Source organism: Oncorhynchus tshawytscha, linkage group LG31 (assembly GCF_018296145.1).
Source record: "Oncorhynchus tshawytscha isolate Ot180627B linkage group LG31, Otsh_v2.0, whole genome shotgun sequence".
Classification (NCBI taxonomy): domain Eukaryota; kingdom Metazoa; phylum Chordata; class Actinopteri; order Salmoniformes; family Salmonidae; genus Oncorhynchus; species Oncorhynchus tshawytscha.
This window is the reverse complement of record NC_056459.1, coordinates 35,639,684-35,667,259: the sequence shown is the minus strand read 5'-3', so window position 1 is coordinate 35,667,259 and position 27,576 is coordinate 35,639,684. Positions and strand designations below refer to the sequence as shown.

At 41.1% G+C, this 27,576-nt stretch overlaps 1 protein-coding gene and 1 long non-coding RNA gene across 2 annotated transcripts in view; both read left to right on the top strand.

Annotated features, from left to right (window-relative positions):
* LOC121841528 (stromal membrane-associated protein 2-like) overlaps window positions 1-6,108 on the top strand; it is a 36,076-nt gene extending 29,968 nt beyond the window's left edge. The window contains exons 5-10 of the mRNA XM_042310547.1: window positions 2,703-2,762; window positions 2,869-2,926; window positions 3,433-3,584; window positions 3,688-3,862; window positions 4,149-5,227; window positions 5,408-6,108. Coding sequence (XP_042166481.1) covers window positions 2,703-2,762; window positions 2,869-2,926; window positions 3,433-3,584; window positions 3,688-3,862; window positions 4,149-5,227; window positions 5,408-5,536 — 1,653 coding nt within the window. The 3' untranslated portion in view covers window positions 5,537-6,108. The remainder of the gene's footprint in view (window positions 1-2,702; window positions 2,763-2,868; window positions 2,927-3,432; window positions 3,585-3,687; window positions 3,863-4,148; window positions 5,228-5,407) is intronic.
* A 906-nt stretch (window positions 6,109-7,014) lies between these two features.
* LOC121841542 lies at window positions 7,015-9,134 on the top strand. The gene is made up of 2 exons (XR_006080586.1): window positions 7,015-7,975; window positions 8,038-9,134. It is a non-coding gene; the product is annotated as an uncharacterized LOC121841542 (long non-coding RNA).
* The last annotated feature ends 18,442 nt before the right edge of the window (window positions 9,135-27,576 follow it).

The window sequence follows — 27,576 nt, the reverse complement described above, 5'->3', positions numbered from 1 at the left end:
AAAGCACACACATCCCTGGGCCTCTCCTCTTTTCAGTTCGCTGCAGCTAGCGACTGGAACGAGCTGCAACAAACACTCAAACTGGACAGTTTTATCTCCATCTCTTCATTCAAAGACTCAATCATGGACACTCTTACTGACAGTTGTGGCTGCTTTGTGTGATGTATTGTTGTCTCTACCTTCTTGCCCTTTGTGCTGTTGTCTGTACCCTATAATGTTTGTACCATGTTTTGTACTGCTACCATGTTGTGTTGCTACCATGTTGTTGTCTTGGGTATCTCTTTATGTGGTGTTGTGTCTCTTGTTGTGATGTGTGTTTTTGTCCTATATTGTATTTATTTATTTTAACCCCAGGCCCCCGTCTCCACAAGGCCTTTTGGTAGGCTGTCATTGTAAAAAATTATTTGTTCTTAACTGTCTAGTTAAAAAACGTTTTAAAATATTTATATCTCTACAGTACCTTCTTGACGTTTGTGCTGTTGTTGTTATGTTGTGTTGCTACCATGCTGTTGTTGTCATGTTGTGTTGCTACCATGCTGTTGTTGTCATGTTGTGTTGCTACCATGCTGTTGTTGTCATGTTGTGTTGCTACCATGCTGTTGTTGTCATGTTGTGTTGCTACCATGCTGTTGTTGTCATGTTGTGTTGCTACCATGCTGTTGTTGTTATGTTGTGTTGCTACCATGCTGTTGTTGTCATGTTGTGTTGCTACCATGCTGTTGTTGTTATGTTGTGTTGCTACCATGCTGTTGTTGTTATGTTGTGTTGCTACCATGCTGTTGTTGTCATGTTGTGTTGCTACCATGCTGTTGTTGTCATGTTGTGTTGCTACCATGCTGGTGTTGTCATGTTGTGTTGCTACCATGCTGTTGTTATGTTGTGTTGCTACCATGCTGTTGTTGTCATGTTGTGTTGCTACCATGCTGTTGTTGTCATTGTTGTGTTGCTACCATGCTGTTGTTGTCATGTTGTGTTGCTACCATGCTGTTGTTGTCATGTTGTGTTGCCACCATGCTGTTGTTGTCATGTTGTGTTGCCACCATGCTGTTGTTGTCATGTTGTGGTGCTACCATGCTGTTGTTGTCATGTTGTGTTGCTACCATGCTGTTGTTGTTATGTTGTGTTGCTACCATGCTGTTGTTGTTATGTTGTGTTGCTACCATGCTGTTGTTGTCATGTTGTGTTGCTACCATGCTGTTGTTGTTATGTTGTGTTGCTACCATGCTGTTGTTGTTATGTTGTGTTGCTACCATGCTGTTGTTGTTATGTTGTGTTGCTACCATGCTGTGTTATGTGTTTCTGCCTTGCTATGTTGATGTCTCAGGTCTCTCTTTATGTAGTGTTGTGTTGTCTGTCTTTATGTAGTGTTGTGTTGTCTGTCTTTATGTAGTGTTGTGTTGTCTCTCTTTATGTTGTGTTGTGTTGTCTGTCTTTATGTAGTGTTGTGTTGTCTCTCTTTATGTAGTGTTGTGTTGTCTGTCTTTATGTAGTGTTGTGGTGTCTCTCTTTATGTAGTGTTGTGTTGTCTCTCTTTATGTAGTGTTGTGGTGTCTCTCTTTATGTAGTGTTGTGGTGTCTGTCTTTATGTAGTGTTGTGGTGTCTTTCTTTATGAAGTGTTGTCTCTCTTGTCGTGATGTGTGTTTTGTCTTACTGAGATGGACTGTCAGGGCCCAGGTCTGTCAGGGCCCAGGCCTGTCAGGGCCCAGGTCTGTCAGGGCCCAGATCTGTCAGGGCCCAGGTCTGTCAGGGCCCAGGTCTGTCAGGGCCCAGGTCTGTCAGGGCCCAGGTCTGGCAGAATCTGTGCAGAAGATCTAGGTGCTGCTGTAGGTCCTCCTTGGTTGGAGCTAGGAACACAAGCATTTCGCTACACCCAAAATAACATCTGCTAAATATGTGTATGTGACCAATAAAATGTTATTTGATTTGATGGTGTACAAGGTGAATACGTGGTCTGCCGTACTGTACTTTGGTAAAAAAAAAAATTAACATCTGCTCAGTACATTGTTTTTACTGAGCAAATGTACGAGTCTGCTGTTAATGATAATGCAGAGGATTTTCCCAAGGTTGCTGTTGACGCATATCCCAGTAGTTATTATTGGGGTCAAATTTTTCTCAAATTTTGTGGATTGGGGTGATCAGTCCTTGGTTCCAAATATTGGGGAAAACGCCAGACCTAAGGATGATGTTAAAAAGTTTAAGTATAGCCAATTGGAATTAGTGGTCTGTATATTTCATCATTTCATTGAGGAAACCATCAACACCACAGTTATTTTTGGGTTGGACTGTTTGTATTTTGTCCTGTAGTTCATTCAATGTAGTTGGAGAATCCAGTGGGGTCTTTAACAGTTGATTCTAAGATTTATATTTGATCATGTATATGCTGTTGCTGTTTGTTCTTTGTTATAGAACCAAAAAGATTGGAGAAGTGATTTATCTCCGTTTTGGATCGATAACTCTTCATGTTGTTGTTTGTTTAGTGTTTTCCAATTAACCCAGAAGTTGTTAGATTCTACTGATTCTTCAATTACATTGAGCTGATTTCTGACGTGCTGTTCCTTCTTTTTCCGTAGTGTATTTCTGTATTGTTTTAGTGATTCACCATAGTGAAGGCGTAGGCTCAGGTTTTCTGGGTCTCTATGTTTTTGGTTGGACAGGTTTCTCACTCTCTCAATCTTCTGACCTCTGCTTCTCCCTCATTTAGAAAGAGAAGAGCTGTGAAAACATCCCTAAGGAGCCAGTAGTGTTTGAGAAGATGAAGTTGGTGAGTTTGAATGTGTGTACAGTATTCTACAAAATATCTTCTATTCTAGGTTTGGTATTTATTTGTCTTCAGTTATTCATGCTGTCTTTGTTGTTGACTCTTTCAGAAGAGAGAAAACAGCCCAAAGACACAGTCTCCATCTATCTCAGACCTCCTAGGACTTGGTATCAGTACACCTCTCTACACATACAAATAGATTTGGTCAATATCTGTAGCAACATTGGCCTGGTCCTATATCTGTTTGTGCTCTTGCCAACCCAATAATGATTGGTTAAGTCAAACACGACAAGGAGTTGACGAGAGCACAAACAGGTACCCAGTCTAAATAGTACTTTCTCTGTCTCTCTCTGTCTCTCTGTCTCTCTCTGTCTCTGTCTCTCTCTGTCTCTCTGTCTCTCTCTGTCTCTCTCTGTCTCTCTGTCTCTCTCTGTCTCTCTGTCTCTCTGTCTCTCTGTCTCTCTCTGTCTCTGTCTCTCTCTGTCTCTCTGTCTCTCTCTGTCTCTCTGTCTCTCTGTCTCTCTGTCTCTCTCTGTCTCTGTCTCTCTCTGTCTCTCTGTCTCTCTCTGTCTCTCTGTCTCTCTCTCTCTCTGTCTCTCTGTCTCTCTGTCTCTCTCTGTCTCTGTCTCTCTCTGTCTCTCTCTGTCTCTGTCTCTCTGTCTGTGTGTTTCAGACGCTCCTGCTCCTCATGCTGTTGTATCTAATGGTAGATCCAGCCCTGGAGAGAGGGGGTGTCCTGCGGCGGCTAACCCAGCTACGCTGCACTCTGACCTGAATCTATTCAGCCCCCTGCCTGCCTCCTCCACCACCTCCACCAAGACCACAGTGAGATTCAGAGAGAGGGACCAGTTATATACAGACAGATAGACAAACAAACAGACAGACAGACAGACACACTAACCTGTGTGACAATGTTTCCTCTCTCCAGCCGGTGGGTAGCTCCATGCCCAGGGGTTGTGTGGCCGCGTCGGGACCCGAGAACCTCAGCCTGTTCCTGGACTCAGCACCCAGACAGGAGGGCTCTAGGACAAAGATGTCTAAGGACTCCATCCTCTCCCTCTACGCAACCACACCCACATGGCACCAGAACCTGGCTGCACGAGGTAAGAGAAGTGGTGGTCACTGTGTTGATCATCTTTGATGTCCTTGGACTGTAAATGAACCTAGGTTATGGTATTCTATGGCTACATTAGTGGCTCAACTGTGTTTCTTCTGTCGGCATAGGTTTGTACCTCCAGCTGATTTTGAGTAGAAGTGGTCACTATTGTTTTTTCGTAACTGTCCTGTACCAACGGTCATTTTTAATCAAGTCTAATGATAGTTCACAGAACATGCTAAGGCTACCAACATTTACCCTTAAACAGTGGCAAACATGTGTTTTATCTCCAGCTGGCCTGTACATGAACCCAGCCCAGCTGGGCTACTACGGATCATACCATTCCCTGGCCACGCAGGGGGGGGCGATGGGAGGAGGCATGATCACATCACACTCCATGGTGGCCCTGACTGGTCAGCAGCAGAACGGTGTGATGGGAGGACAGCAGAACGGAATGGTACTAGCACAGCAGAACGGCATGATGGGAGGACAGCAGAACGGAATGATACTAGCACAGCAGAACGGCATGATGGGAGGACAGCAGAACGGAATGGTACTAGCACAGCAGAACGGCATGATGGGAGGACAGCAGAACGGAATGGTACTAGCACAGCAGAACGGCATGATGGGAGGACAGCAGAACGGAATGGTACTAGCACAGCAGAACGGCATGATGGGAGGACAGCAGAACGGAATGGTACTAGCACAGCAGAACGGCATGATGGGAGGACAGCAGAACGGAATGGTACTAGCACAACAGAACGGCATGATGGGAGGACAGCAGAACGGAATGGTACTAGCACAGCAGAACGACATGATGGGAGGACAGCAGAACGGAATGGTACTAGCACAGCAGAACGGCTTTATGGCTCAACAGGGTGTCATGGGGCAAGCGGTCAACACATCCCCGTTCCTGGTAGGAGTGCCCCACAACATGATTGCTCAGCAGCAAAGCATCATGGGAGCTCAGCAGAACGGCATGATGGGAGCTCGGCAGCAAAGCATCATGGGAGCTCAGCAGAACGATATGATGGGAGCTCAGCAGAACGGCATGATGGGAGCTCAGCAGAACGGCATGATGGGGGCTCAGCAGAACGGCATGATGGGAGCTCAGCAGAACGGCATGATGGGAGCTCAGCAGAATGGCATGATGGGAGCTCAGCAGAACGGCATGATGGGAGCTCAGCAGAATGACATGATGGGAGCTCAGCAGAATGGCATGATGGGAGCTCAGCAGAGCGGCATGATGGGAGCTCAGCAGAACGGTATGATGGGAGCTCAGCAGAACGGGATAAAGGGGGGAGTGGCGGCCGTGCCTCAGCAGGTGTACGGAGTACAGCAGTGTCAGCAGCAACAGTGGAACATCACTCAGGTGAGACACACACACACACCTGGAATGTATTGCTATGCTTGTGAGGACCGTGTGTTTGATTGTGTTTCTATGAGGAAGTATGTGTGAAACAGGATATTTACATAAACGGAACAATTTGACCAAAGTATTCAACCCTGTGTTTACGTTTGTGTTTGTGTTTGCACGCGTTTCTCCCACCAGATGACCCAGCACATGGCAGGAGTGAACTTCTACGGAGCCAACGGCATGATGGGATACGGTGGTCAGCACATGGAAAGACCAACGACTCAAAGCTCCACCCACACGATGACATCACACATCTGGAAGTGATGTCATTATCTGAAGAGGAAGTGAAGTTGATGTCACTGGAGCAGCAGTGGTTCTTGGGAGGTTTCGATCTGGCCTCATGTACAGGCCAGCTTTTCTACTAAACTCTCCATCAGACCATTAACAGGGGAGGAGGAGGGTGGAGAAGTTTATATAGGAGCTATTTCTAGCTCTCCTCTCCTCTCCTCTCCTCTCCTCTCCTCTCCTCTCCTCTCCTCTCCTCTCCTCTCCCTCTCCTCTCCTCTCCTCTCCTCTCTCCTCTCCTCTCGCCTCTCCTCCTCTTCACTCCTCTCCTCTCTCCTCTCTTCACTCCTCTCCTCCTCTTCACTCCTCTCCTCTCCTTATTTCAGAGCCATTTTTGCAGATTTCCATGCTTGCCTTCAGATCATTCTACGACCAATCAAAGGACAGGGCTCAGAGGTGAAGGGATCACACTGACCTGGGACCACAGCATAGAATACATCTCATATCCAGTGTGTTTGTGTATGTGAGTGACTGTGTGTGCATGTGTGTGGTTGTGTGTGTGGTGTGTGGTTGTGTGTGGTTGTGTGTGTGGTGTGTGGTTGTGTGTGTGGTTGTGTGTGTGGTTGTGTGTGGTTGTGTGTGTGGTTGTGTGTGGTTGTGTGTGGTTGTGTGTGGTTGTGTGTGTGGTTGTGTGTGGTTGTGTGTGGTTGTGTGTGTGGTTGTGTGTGGTTGTGTGTGGTTGTGTGTGGTTGTGTGTGTGGTTGTGTGTGTGGTGTGTGGTTGTGTGTGGTTGTGTGTGTGGTGTGTGGTTGTGTGTGTGGTTGTGTGTGCATGCTTAACTATCTCTGATGGGTAATCTGTATCAGCCTTTATTCCTGATGAACTCATCCCAACTGAACTATTACTGATGAACTCATCCCAACTGAACTATTACTGATGAACTCATCCCAACTGAACTATTACTGATGAACTCATCCCAACTGAACTATTACTGATGAACTCATCCCAACTGAACTATTACTGATGAACTCATCCCAACTGAACTATTACTGATGAACTCATCCCAACTGAACTATTACTGATGAACTCATCCCAACTGAACTATTACTATTACTGATGAACTCATCCCAACTGAACTATTACTGATGAACTCATCCCAACTGAACTATTACTGATGAACTCATCCCAACTGAACTATTACTGATGAACTCATCCCAACTGAACTATTACTGATGAACTGAACTATTACTGATGAACTCATCCCAACTGAACTATTACTGATGAACTCATCCCAACTGAACTATTACTGATGAACTCATCCCAACTGAACTATTACTGATGAACTCATCCCAACTGAACTATTACTGATGAACTCATCCCAACTGAACTATTACTGATGAACTCATCCCAACTGAACTATTACTGATGAACTCATCCCAACTGATTACTGATGAACTCATCCCAACTGAACTATTACTGATGAACTGAACATCCCAACTGAATATTACTGATGATGAACTCATCCAAACTGAAATATTACTGATGAACTCATCCCAACTGAACTATTACTGATGAACTCATCCAAACTGAACTATTCCTGATGAACTCATCCAAACTGAAATATTACTGATGAACTCATCCCAACTGAACTATTACTGATGAACTCATCCCAACTGAACTATTCCTGATGAACTGATCCCAACTGAACTATTCCTGATGAACTCATCCCAACTGAACTATAACTGGTTTGAAACAAACTTCAGTTAGTTGGTGTCCACCCTAGTCTGTATCGATCTGGGATGCATTCCAAGTGGCACCCTAATCCCTTTATAGTGCACTACTTATGAATAGGGCCCTATGGGGATGCAGACCTGGTGTAAGTACTTGCTGTTACTAAAGGCTCCATTACCTACCTGCGGAACCTTACCTCTCTCATCACAAGGGTCTTCAACACAACTCCTGGAGGGTTTTTTGGAAGATTTAAAAAAAACAAACAGAGGTGTACATAACAAATGGCATCCTATTCTCTTTGAAGTGCACTACTTTTGACCAGGGTAATAGTATGCCGTTTGTGACACACCCTAGAGTATTCTCAGTCAATTGTCGACCGGCTAATCATAAACCAAAGATGACAGGAGAGCTTTATAATGGCTAGTAATGGCTAGGTGAGATGTGTTGGATGGCATCTGTATCGCTGTTGAACTAAACAGTTAGCGTACTAGTGATTATACAATATTAGTTTCTTCCTATATCATAGGCTACATTCAAACTTGTAGAGGACATTTAAATTAGTGCAATACATATTGGATGGCTATAAAGGTTTGTGTTACAGGATAGAATTAGCAGGTATTCTAGTCTCGCTAATATCCCCTACAGGATAGAATTAGCAGGTATGCTAGTCTAGCTAATAGCCCATACAGGATAGAATTAGCAGGTATGCTAGTCTAGCTAATAACCCCTACAGGATAGAATTAGCAGGTATGCTATAAATCCCCCCAGGTATGCAGTCTCGCTAATATCCCATACAGGAGAATTAGCAGGTATGCTAGTCTAGCTAATAACCCATACAGGATAGAATTAGCAGGTATGCTAGTCTCGCTAATATCCCCTACAGGATAGAATTAGCAGGTATGCTAGTCTCGCTAATATCCCCTACAGGATAGAATTAGCAGGTATGCTAGTCTCGCTAATATCCCCTACAGGATAGAATTAGCAGGTATGCTAGTCTAGCTAATAGCCCCTACAGGATAGAATTAGCAGGTATGCTAGTCTCGCTAATATCCCCTACAGGATAGAATTAGCAGGTATGCTAGTCTCGCTAATATCCCCTACAGGATAGAATTAGCAGGTATGCTAGTCTAGCTAATATCCCCTCTGGTTACATTGTTCTGTAACGGCTCATTCTCGTATGAGCAATTGAGCATATCAACTCACTGTGCTAAGTCTAGGGTTGCAAAAATACATAAGGTATACTTTCAAAAAAAATTCCATGGTTTTCCAGAAATCCTGGTTGGAAGATTCCTCTTAAGATTCTGAGCAATGTGTCAATGACCACACTATGAATATATGTGTATCTGAGTTAGGTTGTTTTGGTTGGCGGTCAATTCCGTCGATTCATGGAAAAAAAAAGAAAGTAAAAGCATTTAACAATTCAAGGATTTAATTGAAACTTACCAAATTTCAACTTTTGAATTGACTGAATCGATAGTTGAACTGAGCCCAACTCTGCGTTGAACCTCTCTAAATGTGTCCTCCCTCAATCTCAGACCTGTAGTTATTTTTTATTTTTTTATTTTACCTTTATTTAACTAGGCAAGTGAGTTAAGAACACATTCTTATTTTCAATGACGGCCTGGGAACAGTGGGTTAACTGCCTGTTCAGGGGCAGAACGACAGATTTGTACCTTGTCAGGTCAGAGGTTTGAACTCACAACCTTCCGGTTAATAGTCCAACGCTCTAACCACCCTGCCGCCCCAGTTCAATCAACAACTTCTCGATGTCATTGACTATGTTGTTCTTATGAATGTATTCAGGCTGTCTGTGTCTATGACTATACTATCAGTGTTATTGTCAATGAATGTAACTATTTGAATGTTCTCTGACTGCCTGTCAATGAATGTAACTATTTGAATGTTTTCTGACAGTGTCTGAATGTATTTCAGTTTCCGTAGGACTACTCATGTTCTGAGTCCCACCAATATCAGACCTCTGAATATCAGAGTGCCCAAATGGCGGTATTTTCCCTACATAGTGCACTACTTTTGACCAGAGCCATCAAAAGTAATGCACTAGGGGATAGGCTGCAATTTGGGACTCAGTTCAACCTGTTGATCAGCCTGTTGATCAACCTGTTGATCAGCCTGTAAAACTGTTGGAGACGTTCAGGTTGAGGTTTTCAGTTCGGACAGCAAGCAAACATTTGTTGTGTTATACTTGTTTAAAAAAAATAATTCTGTGAAACATATGAGACGATCAGCAATTGGCCATTGGGTACATGTCAATCATTCCTCAATCAGCCCCAGCCCCACCCCCATTGCTGTTTACTTACACACACACACACACACACACACACACACACACACACAAATACACGTTTTATCTGTTTATTATTGTTATTACTAGGCTATTATTATGATTATTTTTAAATGCATGATGAGGTAATAATGTAAATAGTTCATTCACAAAGACGTCTTTCCACATTCTGAAGGACCACGTTCGACATTCGTACGAGGCTAGAAGAAAGTGTTTGAATAGAGAACACAGCATGTGGGCTAGTTATTAATATTATGTTGCAACTGTGAAAGAGAGAGGGGCAGAGAGAGAGAGAGGCAGAGAGAGAGGCAGAGATAGAGGCAGTGAGAGAGAGGCAGGGTTGAGAGAGAGAGAGGCAGTGAGAGAGGCAGAGAGAGAGAGAGAAAGGCAGAGAAAGCAAAGGAGAGAAAGGCAGAAAGAAAGGCAGAGAAAGGAGAAAGGCAGAGAGAAAGGCAGAGAGAGAAAGGCAGAGAGAGAGAGAAAGGCAGAGAGAAAGGCAGAGAGAAAGGCAGAGAGAGAGGCAGAGAGAGGCAGGCAGAGAGAAAGGCAGAGAGAGAGGCAGAGAGAGAGAAAGGCAGAGAGAAAGGCAGAGAGAAAGGCAGAGAGAGAGGCAGAGAGAGAGAGAAAGGCAGAGAGAAAGGCAGAGAGAAAGGCAGAGAGAGAGGCAGAGAGAGAGAGAAAGGCAGAGAGAAAGGCAGAGAGAGAGGCAGAGAGAGAGAGGCAGAGAGAGAAAAACAGAGAGAGAGAGAGGCAGAGAGAGAGAGAGAGAATAACATCTAACTACAACTAACTAGGTTATAAGTTTTACAGTAATCAGCACAGCACCTGTAGACCAGACCAGGCCCATAGTACTTTGTCCTTCAGTAAGCCACTCTAAATGGTGATTACATTTCTTAGATCCAACTCACAGTTTCTACGTGAAACAAGCACACCCCGCAGCTCATGTCAATCAGAGTAACACTGAGGAGTAAGAGCGGGTGGGTTTATTTTGCGTTTAGAGAGTTATAGTAGTGTCTTCTTAGATCAGGGCTGCTGAAACCCTTTTCATGGAGAGCTACCCTCCTGTAGGTTGTTGCTCCAACCCTTAGCTAACATACCTGATTTAGCTAGGTAAGGTGTTGTTGAGCATCTAGGGTTGGACGGACCCTGCAGGAGAAGAGCTCTCCGTGAACATGGATGGGCAGCCTTGTCTTGGATCAACACCAGGCAACAGCAGACTTGCAGAGCCTTCAGAAAACATTCACACCCCTGAACTTTTTATACATTTTATTCTGTTACAGCTTGAATGGAAAAAAATGATCAAATTGAGATTTTGTGTCATTGGCCTTAATGTCAAAATGTCATTGTGTTTTTTTTTAAATTGACAAATTACTTAAAAATTAAAAGCTGAAATGTCTTGAGCATATACTCACACAATGAGCTGTAAGGTCCTTCAGTTGAGCAATGCATATCAAATACAGATTCAACCACAAAGAACAGGGAGGTTTTCCAATGCTTCACGAAGAAGGGCACCTATTGGTAGATGGCTAAACATAAAAAAGCAGACATTGAATATCCCTTTGAGCATAGTGAAGCTATTAATAACACTTTGGAAGGTGTATCAATACACCCAGTCACTACAAAGATACAGGCGTCCTTCCTAACTCAGTTGCCAGAGATGAAGGAAACCACTGAAGGATTTCACCATGAGGCCAATTGTGACTTTAAAACAGTTACTGAGTTTTAATGGCTGTGATAGGAGAAAACTGAGGATGGATCCACAACATTGTAGTTCCTCCACAATACTAACCTAAATGACAGAGTGAAAAGAAACAATCCTGCATAGAAAAACAATATTCCAAAACATGCATCCTGTTTGCAATAAGGCATTTAAGTAAAATCCAAAAAACACATAACTGAGTACCACTGTTCATATTTTCAAGCATGGTGGTGGCTGCATCATGTTATGGGTATGCTTGTCATCAGCAAAGACTAGGGAGTTTTTTTAGGATAAAAATAAATGAAATAGAGCTAAGGCAAAATCTTAGAGGAAAATCTGGTTCAGTCTGCTTTCCACCAGACACTGGGAGATTAATTTACCTTTCAGCAGGACAACAACCTAAAACACAAGGCCAAATATAAACAGCAGTTGGTTACCAAGACAACATTGAATGTTCCTGAGTGGCATAATTAAAATCAGCTTGAAAATCTATGGCAAGACATGAAAATGGCTGTCAAGCAATGATCAACAACCAACTTGACAGAGCTTGAAGAATTTTCTTAAGAATAATGTGCAAATATTGTACAATAAAGGTGCAAAGCTCTTTTGAAACTTACCCAGAAAGACTCACAGGTGTAATCACTCTTAGAGACTCACTCAAAAAGACTCACAGGTGTAATCCCTGCCAAAGGTGATTCTAACATGTATTGACTCAGGGGTGTGAATTCTTATGTAAATTAGAGATTTCTGTATTTCATTTTCAATAAATGTGTAGATATTTGTAAAAACATGTTTTCACTTTGTCATTATGGGGTATTGTGTGTAGATGGATGACAAAAAATATATTTAATCCATTTTAATTTCAGGCTGTAACACAACAACATGCGGAATAAGTTAAGGTGCTGCAGAGATGTTGATGGCATCTCAGCCATAGATGAATATACAGTTGAAGTCGGAAGTTTACATAAACCTGAGCCAAATTAATTTAAACTCAGTTTTTCACAATTCCTGATATTTAATCCTTGTAAAAATGCCCTGTTTTTAGGTCAGTTAGGATCAACACTTTATTTAAAAAATGTGAAATAAAAACGTCAGAATAATAGTAAAGAGAAGTAAAGAGAATGATTTATTGGGTCGTAAGTTTACATACACTCAATTAGTACACTCAATTAGTATTTTGTAGTATTGCCTTTAAATTGTTTGACTTGGGTAAAACATTTCGGGTAGCCTTCCACAAGCTTCCCACAATAAGTTGGGTGAATTTTGGCCCATTCCTCCTGGCAGAGCTGGTGTAACTGAGTCAGGTTTGTAGGCCTCCTTGCTCGCACGCACGTTTTCAGTTCTACCCACAAAATTTCTATAGGATTGGGGTCAGGGCTTTGTGATGGCCACTCCGATACCTTGACTTTGTTGTCCTTAAGCAATTTTGCAACAACTTTGGAAGAATGCTTTGGGTCATTGTCCATTTGGAAGACCCATTTGCGACCAAGCATTAACTTCCTGACTGATGTCTTGTGATGTTGCTTCAATATATCCACATAACTTTAATTCCTCATGATGCCATCTATTTTGTGAAGTGCACCACCCCCCGTGCTTCAACGTTGGGGTGGTGTTCTTAGGCATGCAAGCCTGCTCCCTTTTCCTCCAAACATAACGATGGTCATTATGGCCAAACAGTTCTATTTTTGTTTCATCAGACCAGAGGACATTTCTCCCAAAGGTACGATCTTTGTCCCCTTGCGCAGTTGCAAACCATAGTCTAGCTTTTTTATGGCGGTTTTGGAGCAGTGGCTTCTTCCTTGTTGAGTGGCCTTTCAGGTTATGTCGATATAGGACTTATTTTACTGTGGATATAGATACTTTTGTACCTGTTTTCTCCAGCATCTTCACAAGGTCCTTTGCTGTTGTTCTGGGATTCATTTACACTTTTTGCACCAAAGTACGTTCATCTCTAGGAGACAGAACTCCTTCCTGAGCGGTATGACGGCTGCGTGGTCCCAAAGTGTTTATACTTGCATACTATTGTTTGTACAGATGAACGTTGTACCTTCAGGGATTTGGAAATTGCTCCCAAGGATGAACCAGACTTGTGGAGGTCTGACATTCTTTTTCTGAGGTCTTGGCTGATTTTTTAAAAGATTTTCCCATGATGTCAAGCAAAGAGGCACTGGGTTTGAAGGTAGGCCTTGAAATACATCCACAGGTACACCTCCAATTGACTCAAATGATGTCAATTAGCCTATCAGAAGCTTCTGAAGCCATAACGTCATTTTTTGGAATTTTCCAAGCTGTTTAAAGGCACAGTCAACTTAGTGTATGTAAACTTCTGACCCACTGGAATTGTGATACAGTGAATTACAGTTTTTTTCGATTGCTAAACGACAGTGGACACAACTGGAGTCACATGTGCAAAACTCTAACTACAGTCTGCACAGCAGCAGTTCATGTGGACCAAACTCTAGTTCGTTTTTCATTGCTTGAACACAGTTTTCAAAACTCTACACACTTATCCCATGACTTTAACCACAACCTGCACAACACTGTGGATTTACAGCACTTTGTTCAAATGCTAACACACTGCTGTCAAAACTGTGAACCACACATTCAAAACGGAATAGATTTCAGCCTTGTGCCTTTCAAACACTGCTGATTGCAATTTCAGCTGAAAGGCTAAGCAGGTGTCTTGTTTTAGACTTGTTAGTGAACACACACACATATTACAGTATATATAGGTAGAGCTCAGAAAGACTCATTTTGGAAATTGAACAAGGAAGATGGGTTCGTGGAGAGAGAAGGGTGGCAGGGAGAGGGCGGATGCGTGGAGGAAGACAAAGAAGACAAAGAGCTGTTATTTCAGATGAAATAAGGGCTACACTTATAGACCATGTCGTGAACCATGGTCTCTCATTGTGAGAGGCAGGGTTGAGGGTGCAACCCAATCTGCAAACATCCACAGTGGCATCTGTAATACGAATTTTCCATCATGCAAACAGGTGAGAGTTACATCCGTACAGTAAATGAAAACATTACAGGAATCTATTTTGTATTGCAATTATAGAATATTTACACAGATATATATTACAGTAAGTTTGACTGTAAAATATATTTTTACAACAGGACCCAAAGGCTGCCCCCAACAGGGGGAAGAGGAAAAATATTTTCAGATGCGAAGGAAAATGCTATTGTTGACATGGTTGTTGTCAATGCAATAAAACTGCGGGAGATTCAAGATAGAGTGCTGGCTGATAATGATATATTTGAAAATGTTAATTCTGTCAGCACAACAACTATTGTTCGAGTCCTAAAGAAACACCAAGTTACAATGAAACAGTTATACACTGTACCGTTCGAGAGAAACAGTGAACGGGTAAAAGAGCAAAGATACCAATATGTCCAGGTAAGACGTCTGAGGTTACGTACACAGCTATACAAAATATTTGCAGTAAAAAAAAAAAACACTAGCATTTCTACAGTAAAACTGTGCACTTACTGTTTTTCAGAGAGTAATGGAGGTGGATGCACTGGAAAGACCACATTCATTTGTATTTATCGATGAAGCTGGATTTAACCTTACCAAAACACGGCGCAGAGGAAGGAATGTTATAGGTCAAAGAGCCACTGTGGAGGTTCCAGGCCAAAGGGGGAAATATCACCATGTGTGCTGCAATGGCCAATGATGGTTTGCTTCTCAGCACAGCACTCATTGGCCCATACAACACAGAAAGGCTTATAGCTTTCCTAGAACAGCTCTATGCTCAGCTAGTGCCAGCAGAACAGGGGGAGCCAGTAAGAAACCCCCAAGTTTTTTTCATAGTTTGCGATAACGTTGCTTTTCACCACTCTGCAGCTGTCACAGATTGGTTTGCAGCACATCACAGATTTATGGTTTTGTACCTGCCTGCATATTCACCCTTCCTCAACCCAATAGAGGAGTTTTTCTCTGCCTGGAGGTTGAAAGTGTTTGGTCACCACCCACATGACCAAATGTCTCTTTTGGAAGCCATGCGTGCCGGATGTGAGGACACGAGTCCAGAGGACTGCCAGGTATGGATAAGGCACTCCAGAAGGTTCTTCCCCAGGTGCATGGCAAGAGAAAACATTAGATGTGATGTTGAAGAAAACCTGTGGCCTGATGCTAGAGAGAGGCAGGATTAGCCCCTCAATTATTTGTTCGAATTACAGTATGTACTTTTAGTTTCTACCTTTTTTTTCTCATTACTGTAATTCCGTAAATTACTACAGACTATTGAAGCAAACTGCTAATTTTCATTTACCTTAAAGAATTGTTATGTTCTAAAAATTGTAATAAATCATGTGAAAGAATGTCACTCTTTTCTTTGAAGAAAATATTATTTTGTATGAAGTCACTGAAATTGTTCAAACTGTAAAGATGAAAAGTTAGTATTTTCTGTATTGGTGTTTGATGCTAGTGTTTTTACTCTCAGTGTGTTCTGAGTGACAGTGTGTGTTATCTCAGTGAGGGTTGTGCATAGTGTTTGGCTGCACTGAGCGTGTTTTGAGCCATGTGTTAAGAGTTGTGTTGCTTGGAATGAGTTTTGCAGGTGATGTGAACTGTTTAGCTCAGGTGACTGTTGGTAGTGCAGACTGTAGTTAGAGTTTTGCACATGTGACTCCAGTTGTGCCCACTGTCGGATAGCAATCGAAAAAAACTGTATAAGTGAAATAATCTGGCTGTAAACAATTGTTGGAAAAATTGCTTGTGTCATGCACAAAGTAGATGTCCTAACCGACTTGCCAAAACTATAGTTTGTTAACAAGAAATGTGTGGAGTGGTTGAAAAACGAGTTTTAATGACTCCAACATAAGTGTATGTAAACTTCAGACTTCAACTGTATCACCTTTTATAGGTGTGTTTGTATTTATTTTTTTAAGGATCCCCTGCCAAGTCAGCAGCTACTCTCAGTGGGGTCCAGCAGCATTAAGGCAGTTACGTACAATTTTTAAAAATTGTACATTTCATAACACTTTTCACAACTCATTAAGGCCACTACTCTATTATCACAATGGGCTGCAATGGGCAACATCCATGTGTACGTGTGTGTAGAGTGTGTGTGTGTTGTTGTTTTTATGTGTAAGCATGTGTACCTGTGTGTGTGTGTGTGTGTGTGTGTGTGTGTGTGTGTGTGTGTGTGTGTGTGTGTGTGTGTGTGTGTGTGTTTCTTCTCTGCTCTTGTAAGGTGTATTTTCATCTGTTTTTTTTCTCTGCTCTTCATCAGTTAAGGTGTATTTTCATCTATGTAGTACTGTGGAATTTTTCATGGCCCAATCTGATTCTACTGCTGCATCAGTTACCTGATGTGGAATAGAGTTCCATGTAGTCATGGCTCTATGTAGTACTGTGGAATAGAGTTCCATGTAGTCATGGCTCTATGTAGTACTGTGGAATAGAGTTCCATGTAGTCATGGCTCTATGTAGTACTGTGGAATAGAGTTCCATGTAGTCATGGCTCTATGTAGTACTGTGGAATAGAGTTCCATGTAGTCATGGCTCTATGTAGTACTGTGGAATAGAGTTCCATGTAGTCATGGCTCTATGTAGTACTGTGGAATAGAGTGCCATGTAGTCATGGCTCTATGTAGTACTGTAGAATAGAGTTCCATGTAGTCATGGCTCTATGTAGTACTGTGGAATAGAGTTCCATGTAGTCATGGATCTATGTAGTACTGTGGAATAGAGTTCCATGTAGTCATGGCTCTATGTAGTACTGTGGAATAGAGTTCCATGTAGTCATGGCTCTATGTAGTACTGTGGAATAGAGTTCCATGTAGTCATGGCTCTATGTAGTACTGTGGAATAGAGTTCCATGTAGTCATGGCTCTATGTAGTACTGTGCTCCTCCCATAGTCTGCTCTCTACTTGGGGACCGTGGTGGCATGTCTTGTGGGGTATGCATTTGGGCTCAGAGCTGTGTGCCGGTAGTTTAAACAGACAGCTCGGTGCATCAACATGTCAATACTTCTTACAAATACAAGTAGTGATGAAGTCAATCTCTCTTCTACTTTGAGCCAGGAGAGATTGACATGCATATTATTAATATTAGCTCTCAGTGTACATTTAAGGGCCAACTGTGCTGCCCTGTTGTGAGCCAATTGTAATTTTCCTAAGTCCCTCTTTGTGGCACCTGACCACATGACTGAACAGTAGTCCAGGTGTGACAAAACTAGGGCCTGTAGGACCTGCCTTGTTGATAATGCCGTTAAGAAGGTAGAAACTAGGGCCTATAGGACCTGCCTTGTTGATAGTGCCGTTAAGAAGGTAGAGACTAGGGCCTGTAGGGCCTGCCTTGTTGATAGTGCCGTTAAGAAGGTAGAGACTAGGGCCTGTAGGGCCTGCCTTGTTGATAGTGCCCGTTAAGAAGGTAGAAACTAGGGCCTGTAGGGCCTGCCTTGTTGATAGTGCCCGTTAAGAAGGTAGAAACTAGGGCCTGTAGGACCTGCCTTGTTGATAGTGTTGTTAAGAAGGTAGAAACTAGGGCCTGTAGGCCTGCCTTGTTGATAGTGTTGTTAAGAAGGTAGAAACTAGGGCCTGTAGGGCCTGCCTTGTTGATAGTGCCCGTTAAGAAGGTAGAAACTAGGGCCTGTAGGACCTGCCTTGTTGATAGTGTTGTTAAGAAGGTAGAAACTAGGGCCTGTAGGACCTGCCTTGTTGATAGTGTTGTTAAGAAGGTAGAAACTAGGGCCTGTAGGACCTGCCTTGTTGATAGTGTTGTTAAGAAGGTAGAAACTAGGGCCTGTAGGACCTGCCTTGTTGATAGTGTTGTTAATAAGGTAGAAACTAGGGCCTGTAGGACCTGCCTTGTTGATAGTGTCATTAAGAAGGCAGAGTGGCACTTTATTATGGACAGACTTCTCCCCATCTTAGCTACTGTTGCATCTAAATGTTTTGACCATTACAGTTTACAATCCAGGGTTACTCCAAGCAGTTTAGTCAATTTCCACATTATTCATTACAATAGTTAGTTGAGGTTTAGGGTTTAGTGAATGATTTGTCCCAAATACAAAGCTTTTAGTTTTTGAAATATTTAAACGAACCTATTTCTTGCTACCAGCGCTTTAAGTGTTGCAGTAATTTCCTCGCTGTAGTATCTGCCATGTATAGTGTTGAGTCATCAGCATACATAGACACACTGGCTTTACTCAATTAGTAATTAGTAAAGATTGAAAATAAACTGAAAAGTAAGGGGCCTAGACAGCTGCCCTGGGGAATTCCTGATTCTACCTGGGTTATGTTGGAGAGGCTTCCATCAAAGAACACCCTGTTAGACAGGTAACTCTGTTAGACAGGTAACTCTTTGTCCACAATATAGAGGGGGATGTGAAGCCATAACACATACGTTTTTCCAGCAGCAGACTTTGATTTGATAATGTCAAAAGCCACAATGAAGTCTAACAAAACAGCACCCACATTATTTTTTTTTTAAAATAGCATTGTACCTGGTCAAACACAATTCTTTCCAAATTTTACTAGCGGTTGGTAATAGGATGATTGGTCGGCTATTTGAGCCAGTAAAAGGGGGTTTACTATTCTTGGGTAGCGGAATGACTTTTGCTTCCCTCCAAGCCTGGACGGAACACACTTTCTAGTAGGCTTACATTGAAAATATGGTAAATAGAATATCATCCGCTATCATCCTCAGTAATTTACCATCCAATTTACCATGTCAGACCCAGGTGGCTTGTCATTGTTGATAGACAACAATAATTGCTGGTCAATAGTAATGACATCTCAGCCGAGTACATCACCTTCTAAAAGTGTGTTGGTCAGTGTGAATATTACACCTCTTTTTAAGAGAAACTCAAATTACCTAGTGGTTAGAGCGTTGGACTATTAACCAGAAGGTTTCAAGTTCAAATCCCCAAGCTGACAAGGTACAAATCTGTTGTTCTGCCCCTGAAAAGGCAGTTAACCCACTGTTCCTAGACCAGTTAACCCACTGTTCCTAGACCAGTTAACCCACTGTTCCTAGACCAGTTAACCCACTGTTCCTAGACCAGTTAACCCACTGTCCCTAGACCAGTTAACCCACTAAACCAGTTAACCCACCCTAGACCAGTTAACCCACTGTTCCTAGACCAGTTAACCCACTGTTCCTAGACCAGTTAACCCACTGTTCCTAGGACCAGTTAACCCACTGTTCCTAGACCAGTTAACCCACTGTTCCTAGACCAGTTAACCCACTGTTCCTAGACCAGTTAACCCACTGTTCCTAGACCAGTTAACCCACTGTTCCTAAACCAGTTAACCCACTGTTCCTAGACCAGTTAACCCACTGTTCCTAGACCAGTTAACCCACTGCTCCTATGCCGTCATTGAAAATAAGAATTTGTTCTTAACTGACTTGCCTAGTTAAATAAAGGTTAAATAAAAATATTTGTAAATGTCAATGAGGATGTTACTGTGTATTTTCTTGCTTACCAGTCATACGTTTGAACACACCTACTCATTACAGGATTTTTCTTTATTTTTTACTATGTTCTACATTGTAGAAAGATAGTGAAGACATCAAACTAAACTATGAAAACAAACATATGGAATCATATAGTAACCAAAAAAGTGTTAAACAAATCAAAATATATTTTATATTTGAGATTCTTCAAACTAGCCACCCTTTGCCTTGATGACAGCGTTGCACACTCTTGGCATTCTCTCAACCAGCTTCATGAAGTAGTCACCTGGAATGCATTTCAATTAACAGGTGTGCCTTGTTAAAATTTCATTTGTGGAATTTATTTCCTCCTTTATGCGTTTGAGCCAATCAGTTGTGTTGTGACAAGGTAGGGGTAGTATACAGAAGACAGCCCTATTCAGTAAAAGACCAAGTCCATATTATGGCAAGAACAGCTTTGCGAACTCTTGGCATTCTCTCAACCAGCTTCATGAGGTAGTCACCTGCAATAAATTTCTATTAACAGGTGTGCATTCTTAAAAGTTAATTTGTGGAATTTCTTTCCTTAATATGTTTGAGCCAATCAATTACGTTGTGACAAGTTAGGGTTGGTATACAGAAAATAGCCCTATTTGGTAAAAGACCAAGTCCATATTATAGCAAGTACAGCTCAAATAAGCAAAGAGAAAAAACAGTCCATCATTCCTTTAAAACATGAAGGTCAGTCAATACGGAACATTTCAAGAACTTTTAAAAGTTTCTTCAAGTGCAGTCGCAAAAACCATCAAGCGCTATGATGAAACTGGCTCCCACCACAGGAAAAGAAGAACCAGAGTTGCCTCTGCTGCAGAGGATAAGTTCAGCCTCAGATTGCAGCCCAAATAAATACTTCACAGAGTTTAAGTAACAGAAATGTCAACATCAACTGTTCAGAGGAGACTGTGTGAATCAGTTCTTCATGGTCAAATTACTGCAAAAAAAAAAAAAACACTACTAAAGGACACCAATAACAAGAAGAGACTTGCTTGGGACAAGAAACATGAGCAATGGACATAAGACTGACGGAAATCTGTCCTTTGGTCTGATGAGTCTCAAATTTGAGATTGTTGGTTCCAACCACCGTGTCTTTGAAATGCAGAATAGGTGAAGGGATGATCTCTGCATGTGTGGTTCCCACCGTGAAGCATGGAGGAGGAGATGTGATGTTGTGGGGGTGGTTCGGAAGTGACACTGTCAGTGATTTATTTAGAATTCAAGGCACACTTAACAAGCATGGCTACTACAGCATTCTGCAGCAATGCGCCATCCCATCTGTTAGCGCTTAGTGGGACTATCATTTGTTTTTCAACAGGACAATGTTGAAAACAAACAAACCTCCAGGCTGTGTAAGGGCTATTTGACCAAGAAGGAGAGTGATGGTGCTGCATTAGATGACCTGGCCTCCACAATCACCTGACCTCACCTCAACCCAATTGAGATGGTTTGGAATGAGCTGGACCGCAGAGTGAAGAAAAAGCTCAGCATACGTGCAAACTCCTTCAAGACTGTTGAAAAAGCATTCCAGGTGAAGCTGGTTGAGAGAATGCCAAGAGTGTGCAAAGCTGTCATCAAGGCAAAGAGTGGCTACTTTGAGTAATCTCAAATATAAAATACATTTTGATTTGTTTAACAATTTTTTGGTTTACTATATGATCCCATATGTGGTATTTCATAGGTTTGATGTCTTCCTATTATCCTACAATGTAGGAAATAGTAAAAATAAATCATACATTTAATGAGTAGGTCTGTTCAAACTTTTGACTCGTAATGTTTTTTAATTTTTTCCAAATACATTTAGTCTAATAGTCGATATGAATAACATGTTGTGTTTTATCTGTTTGTATTATTTTTAGATAATATAAAACGGGCTTGTGGGAAGAAAAATCAAGTAATAAAAAAAACATTTTTTTTCATGTTCATATTTCTCTCCACCATTGATTGATACATCCTGAAAGTAGTGACAAAAAAAGTGTAAACCACTTACACAATGACAATGGGATGACAAAGTAGCGATTCGAATCCAACTTTATTAGATGTCAAAGGGCATGCAAATACAGGCTTCTGAACCCCAAAAATGTGGTAGATATTTTTTCTTGTTTTCCATCAGTTTGGTACTCTTTTTTTTTTACAAAACTACGTGCACCTTAAGTACTCAATTCTGCAACGTACAAACCACAAAAATACCAGTTTTACATGATCAAATACTGCACATAGAAAACATTTACAGGTATACATTTCAGGTATAAAATGACATTATCCTTCAAGATCTACAACACTTTCCTCTTTCAAACTCACTATTTGAATGATGGGCCAGACCAGTAAGTAAAAACTGTTTATTACCAACACCAGCCTTAGACCCCAATATCCCCTTGTCCAATCAGGTGATCCATCGATGAGCCTTTACATCCACACTATTGGCCAAAGCCTCATCGATTAATCATTGTGTGTGTGAATACGTGTTAAATCTAAATATCCAATAGATGATCAAAAACATTAAAGTTGCTGTGACATTTTTCCAACATTTCTGCAATGTTACTGTGTTATATTGCTGCATGTTTGAGAGGAGGGGTTGTTCCCTGGCTAGGGATGACCATATGAAGGTCATCTTTAAAGGGGGAAGCTACTGTGGTCTACAACATGGCTTTGGGAGATTCTCATTTGTGTTTTGTGACAGACTGTCAGAAGGTGACAGACAAAATGGTTGCTCAGGAACTTGTGTTGTGACTAATGGCGATTAGAAACGTGACTTAATGTTGACAAACAGCATTATACAGCTGCAGTAGTAAAATTTGCTCTGTGGAGTAAAAAAAACGATATTAAACAATATTCTTATCCTTGCTAAAGGTTGACAAGTAGACGTAAAGACCGCACACTTTCTTAAATATTTTGTTTGTTTGTTTATTGGTCATCGTTAAAAAAATGTTTTTGTTGTTCTCAGTGCATTGAGTGCTTTGTGAGTCAATGGTGCTCAGCTCTGAAAACTGTTTGTCATTTTGATATGATCCTGCTGAACTAGATGATATCAACGTTTGAATTACACACTGACTAGCGGTACCCTCCAAATAGTGGACTAGTCCAGTGTTTATTTCTTTAACACTATAGTGGTGCCTACGTTAAGATTTTCAACATTTATGGGGTTTTCCTGATTTGTGAAAGGAGAGCACAGCATTCCTGGGAACTCCCCCTGCCGTTCAAACTGTACTGATGTTTGTCCATATGGTGTAGTGGAAACCAGTCAGAGGTACTGTATCTAGGGGACTTAAGGCTGGCCCTACTAGTCACGGCCTAACTGACATAACATAAGTCCTCTGACACAAGAACATACATTAGTATTGCCAGAAGAATAACTCTGTATCAGCAGGATGGAAGGCTAAATACATGCTACATTAGATACAATTGTTCACATTTCTTGCAATTTACAGATTTCCCAAGACACATTGCTGAGTATATTTCTAAATTGATTATATCATCATTATCATCAACATATTGTAAATACAAGAAATCCTTCAAAATAACCATGCGGTAAAATGTTTTAAGGTTTTTCTAAAGTACAAACGTGTATTAAATTACAGTTATAAGCTCCATAAATAAATTGGTTAATTCAGTTTCATTAATAAATCAATTCATTCAGCTTCACTAATAAATCTGTTAATTCAGCTTCATTAATAAATTGGTTAATTCAGCTTAATTAACAAAATCGGTTAATTCAGCTTCATTAATAAAATCAGTTAATTCAGCTTCATTAATAAATAGGTTAATTCAGCTTCATTAATAAATTGGTTAATTCAAATTCAGCTTAATTAATGAAATCCGTTAACTCAGCTTCATTAATAAATTGGTTAATTCAAATTCATTGATACTGTTGTTAATTCAGGGGAGCCGATATTATCTCAATTCAAATTGAATATATTAATCGATTTCATGACATCATGTCTCTTATTCATGCCTCATTTATAAGGTCAACCATAGAGCCTATTGTTTTATATATAACCAAAAGGTAAAGACACATTATAACAGGGACTGAACCAATACAGGCCAGTCCACCTGGAGAAAAGACATCAGTGAAACAGTAGCAACAACAAGCGACACCCCAATACAGTGTAATGATGTAGAAATACAATCAGAAAACTACATCTACAGAGAGATACTTATTTAATTACTTTTTAAAAACTTGTTTTGTTCAAACTTTCAACCATGTACCAGTGCTACAACAGTAGAGCAATGTCTCCTTAAGAAAATAAGGCCACTGTAAACTGGACAAGCCCTCATTTAGAACGAGAATATAAAGACACATTTCCCTATTATCACTTTGCAGTCGTGACTCCACAACTCACTCCTCTCAAATGATTCTTCTCCCCTCATTACAAAAATAAAATACAATTTTAGTATAATACTCATTAAAAGATAATGAATTTGCAGTTGGTTTCGGACATAATAACCCAGTTGCTTGAAGAAAGTCTCTCAAAAACACTGAGAAAAGTTCTAGACGATTCTACAGGAGATTCTACTGGAGAATATACAGGAGATTCTACTGGAGAATATACAGGAGATTCCACAGGAGATTCCACAGGAGATTCTACAGGAGATTCCATAGGAGATTCTACAGGAGATTCCACAGGAGATTCTACAGGAAATTCCACAAGAGATTCTACAGGAGATTCCATAGGAGATTCTACAGGAGATTCCATAGGAGATTCTACAGGAGATTCCACAGGAGATTCTACAGGAAATTCCACAAGAGATTCTACAGGAGATTCCATAGGAGATTCTACAGGAGATTCTACAGGAGATTCCACAGGAGATTCTACAAGAGATTCCACAGGAGATTCTACAGGAGATTCCACAGGAGATTCTACAGGAAATTCCACAGGAGATTCTACAAGAGATTCCACAGGAGATTCTACAGGAGATTCCACAGGAGATTCTACAGGAGATTCCATAGGAGATTCTACAGGAGATTCCACAGGAGATTCTACAGGAGATTCCACAGGAGATTCTACAGGAGATTCCACAGGAGATTCTACAGGAGATTCCACAGGAGATTCTACAGGAGAATCCACAGGAGATTCTACAGGAGAGCAGGCTTGTGGACAGGGATACATTTCAAAAAAAAAAAAAAAAAAAAAAAAAGCGAAACAATGAAATGATTTCTATAAAAACGGCTCGTAATTCAACGATGACATGAGACATCGTCAGTGTGTGAGGATACATTCACCACTTCATTGTGTAGTATCTTAAAGCTGTGGCCAATGAGTGGCAGGAGAACATAAACAGACTATTCAAAGCTGACTAAGCCATACCTGCAAATAGTCAATATGCCCCATTCATTCCAACTCCCTGTTTAGGAGCATCAACATACATGCCAGCCACGCAAGATAGTACAAGATAGTACAAGATAGTACAAGATAGTACACGATAGTACACGATAGTACAAGATAGTACACGATAGTACACGATAGTACAAGCAAACTACATGTTATTCCATCCACTTGATCCCTTTCTGATCATCAGCCTCTCTTCTGTCTCTCACACACTCAAACACATACTTCTTCTCACTAAATCACTCTCATCAAACCCTGTGCTGACAATCAATTTCTGCTTGCATTAATAAGGCACCAACAATCTTAACCTTCCATCCAGCTCCGGGGTGAAGTTTCCCCTAGCTACAGATCTAGGATCAGCTTCCCCGCTCTCAATCCTAACCTTACCCATTAGTGGGGGAAATGCAAACATGACCAAAGATCTGTGTCTAAGAGCAACTTCACCCTACTCCATCAATCCATCTGGGGATGTGCTAGGTTCATCCTGCTGACAAGGACTCACCCAGCTCCACTGTCGTGACGTCACCCAGCTCCACTGTCGTGACGTCACCCAGCTCCACTGTCGTGACGTCACCCAGCTCCACTGTCGTGACGTCACCCAGCTCCACTGTCGTGACGTCACCCAGCTCCACTGTCGTGACGTCACCCAGCTCCACTGTCGTGACATCACCCAGCTCCACTGTCGTGACATCACCCAGCTCCACTGTCGTGACATCACCCAGCTCCACTGTCGTGATATCACCCATCCCCCCAGCTCCACTGTACTGTAACACTTTCTTTACAGTCCACTAGATTTCTTTACAATCCTGTTGTTTTACTTTACAGTCACCTTTACAATCCCCTTTCAGCAGAGCTTTACAATCTCTACCTGATACAGTCCACTAGATTTCCTTTACAATCCTGTTGTTTTCCTTTACAGTCCACTAGATTTCCTTTACAATCCTGTTGTTTTACTTTACAGTCCAGTAGATTTCCTTTACAATCCTGTTGTTTTACTTTACAGTCCACTAGATTTCCTTTACAATCCTGTTGTTTTACTTTACAGTCCACCAGATTTCCTTTACAATCCTGTTGTTTTACTTTACAGTCCACTAGATTTCCTTTACAATCCTGTTGTTTTACTTTACAGTCCACTAGATTTCCTTTACAATCCTGTTGTTTTACTTACAGTCCACTAGATTTCCTTTACAATCCTGTTGTTTTACTTTACAGTCCACTAGATTTCCTTTACAATCCTGTTGTTTTACTTTACAGTCCACTAGATTTCCTTTACAATCCTGTTGTTTTACTGTTGTTTTTTACAGTCCACTAGATTTCCTTTACAATCCTGTTGCTTTACTATACAGTCCACTAGATTTCCTTTACAATCCTGTTGTTTTACTTTACAGTCCACTAGATTTCCTTTACAATCCTGTTGTTTTACTTTACAGTCCACTAGATTTCCTTTACAATCCTGTTGTTTTACTTTACAGTCCACTAGATTTCCTTTACAATCCTGTTGTTTTACTTTACAGTCCACTAGATTTCCTTTACAATCCTGTTGTTTTACTTTACAGTCCACTAGATTTCCTTTACAATCCTGTTGTTTTACTTTACAGTCCACTAGATTTCCTTTACAATCCTGTTGTTTTACTTTACAGTCCACTAGATTTCCTTTACAATCCTGTTGTTTTACTTTACAGTCCACTAGATTTCCTTTACAATCCTGTTGCTTTACTTTACAGTCCACTAGATTTCCTTTACAATCATGTTGCTTTACTATACAGTCCTGTTGCTTTACTTTACAGTTATGTTGTTTTACTTTACAGTCCTGTGGTTTTCCTTTAGAGTAATGTTTCTTTACTTTACAGTACTGTTTTACTTTACAGTACTGTTTTACTTTACTGTCCTGTTTCTTTCCTTTACAGTCATGTGGTTTTCCTTTAGAGTAATGTTTCTTTCCTTTACAGTCCTGTGGTTTTCCTTTAGAGTAATGTTTCTTTACTTTACAGTACTGTTTTACTTTACTGTCCTGTGGTTTTACTTTACAGTACTGTTTTACTTTACTGTCCTGTTTCTTTACTTTACAGTCCTGTGGCTTTACTTTACAGTACTGTTTTACTTTACTGTCCTGTTTCTTTACTTTACAGTCCTGTGGCTTTACTTTACAGTACTGTTTTACTTTACTGTCCTGTTTCTTTACTTTACAGTCCTGTGGCTTTACTTTACAGTACTGTTTTACTTTACTGTCCTGTTTCTTTACTTTACAGTCCTGTGGCTTTCCTTTACAGTACTGTTTTACTTTACTGTCCTGTTTCTTTACTTTACAGTCCTGGTGTTTTACTTTACAGTTCTGGTGTTTTCATTTACAGTACTGTTTTACTTTACTGTCCTGTTTCTTTCCTTTACAGTCCTGGTGTTTTACTTTACAGTCCTGGTGTTTTAATTTACAGTCCTGGTGTTTTACTTTACAGTTCTGGTGTTTTAATGTACAGTCCTGGTGTTTAATTTTACAGTCCTGATGCTTTAATTTACAGTCCTGGTGCTTTACTTTACAGTCCTACTGTTTTACTTTACAGTCCTGGTGATTTACTTTACAG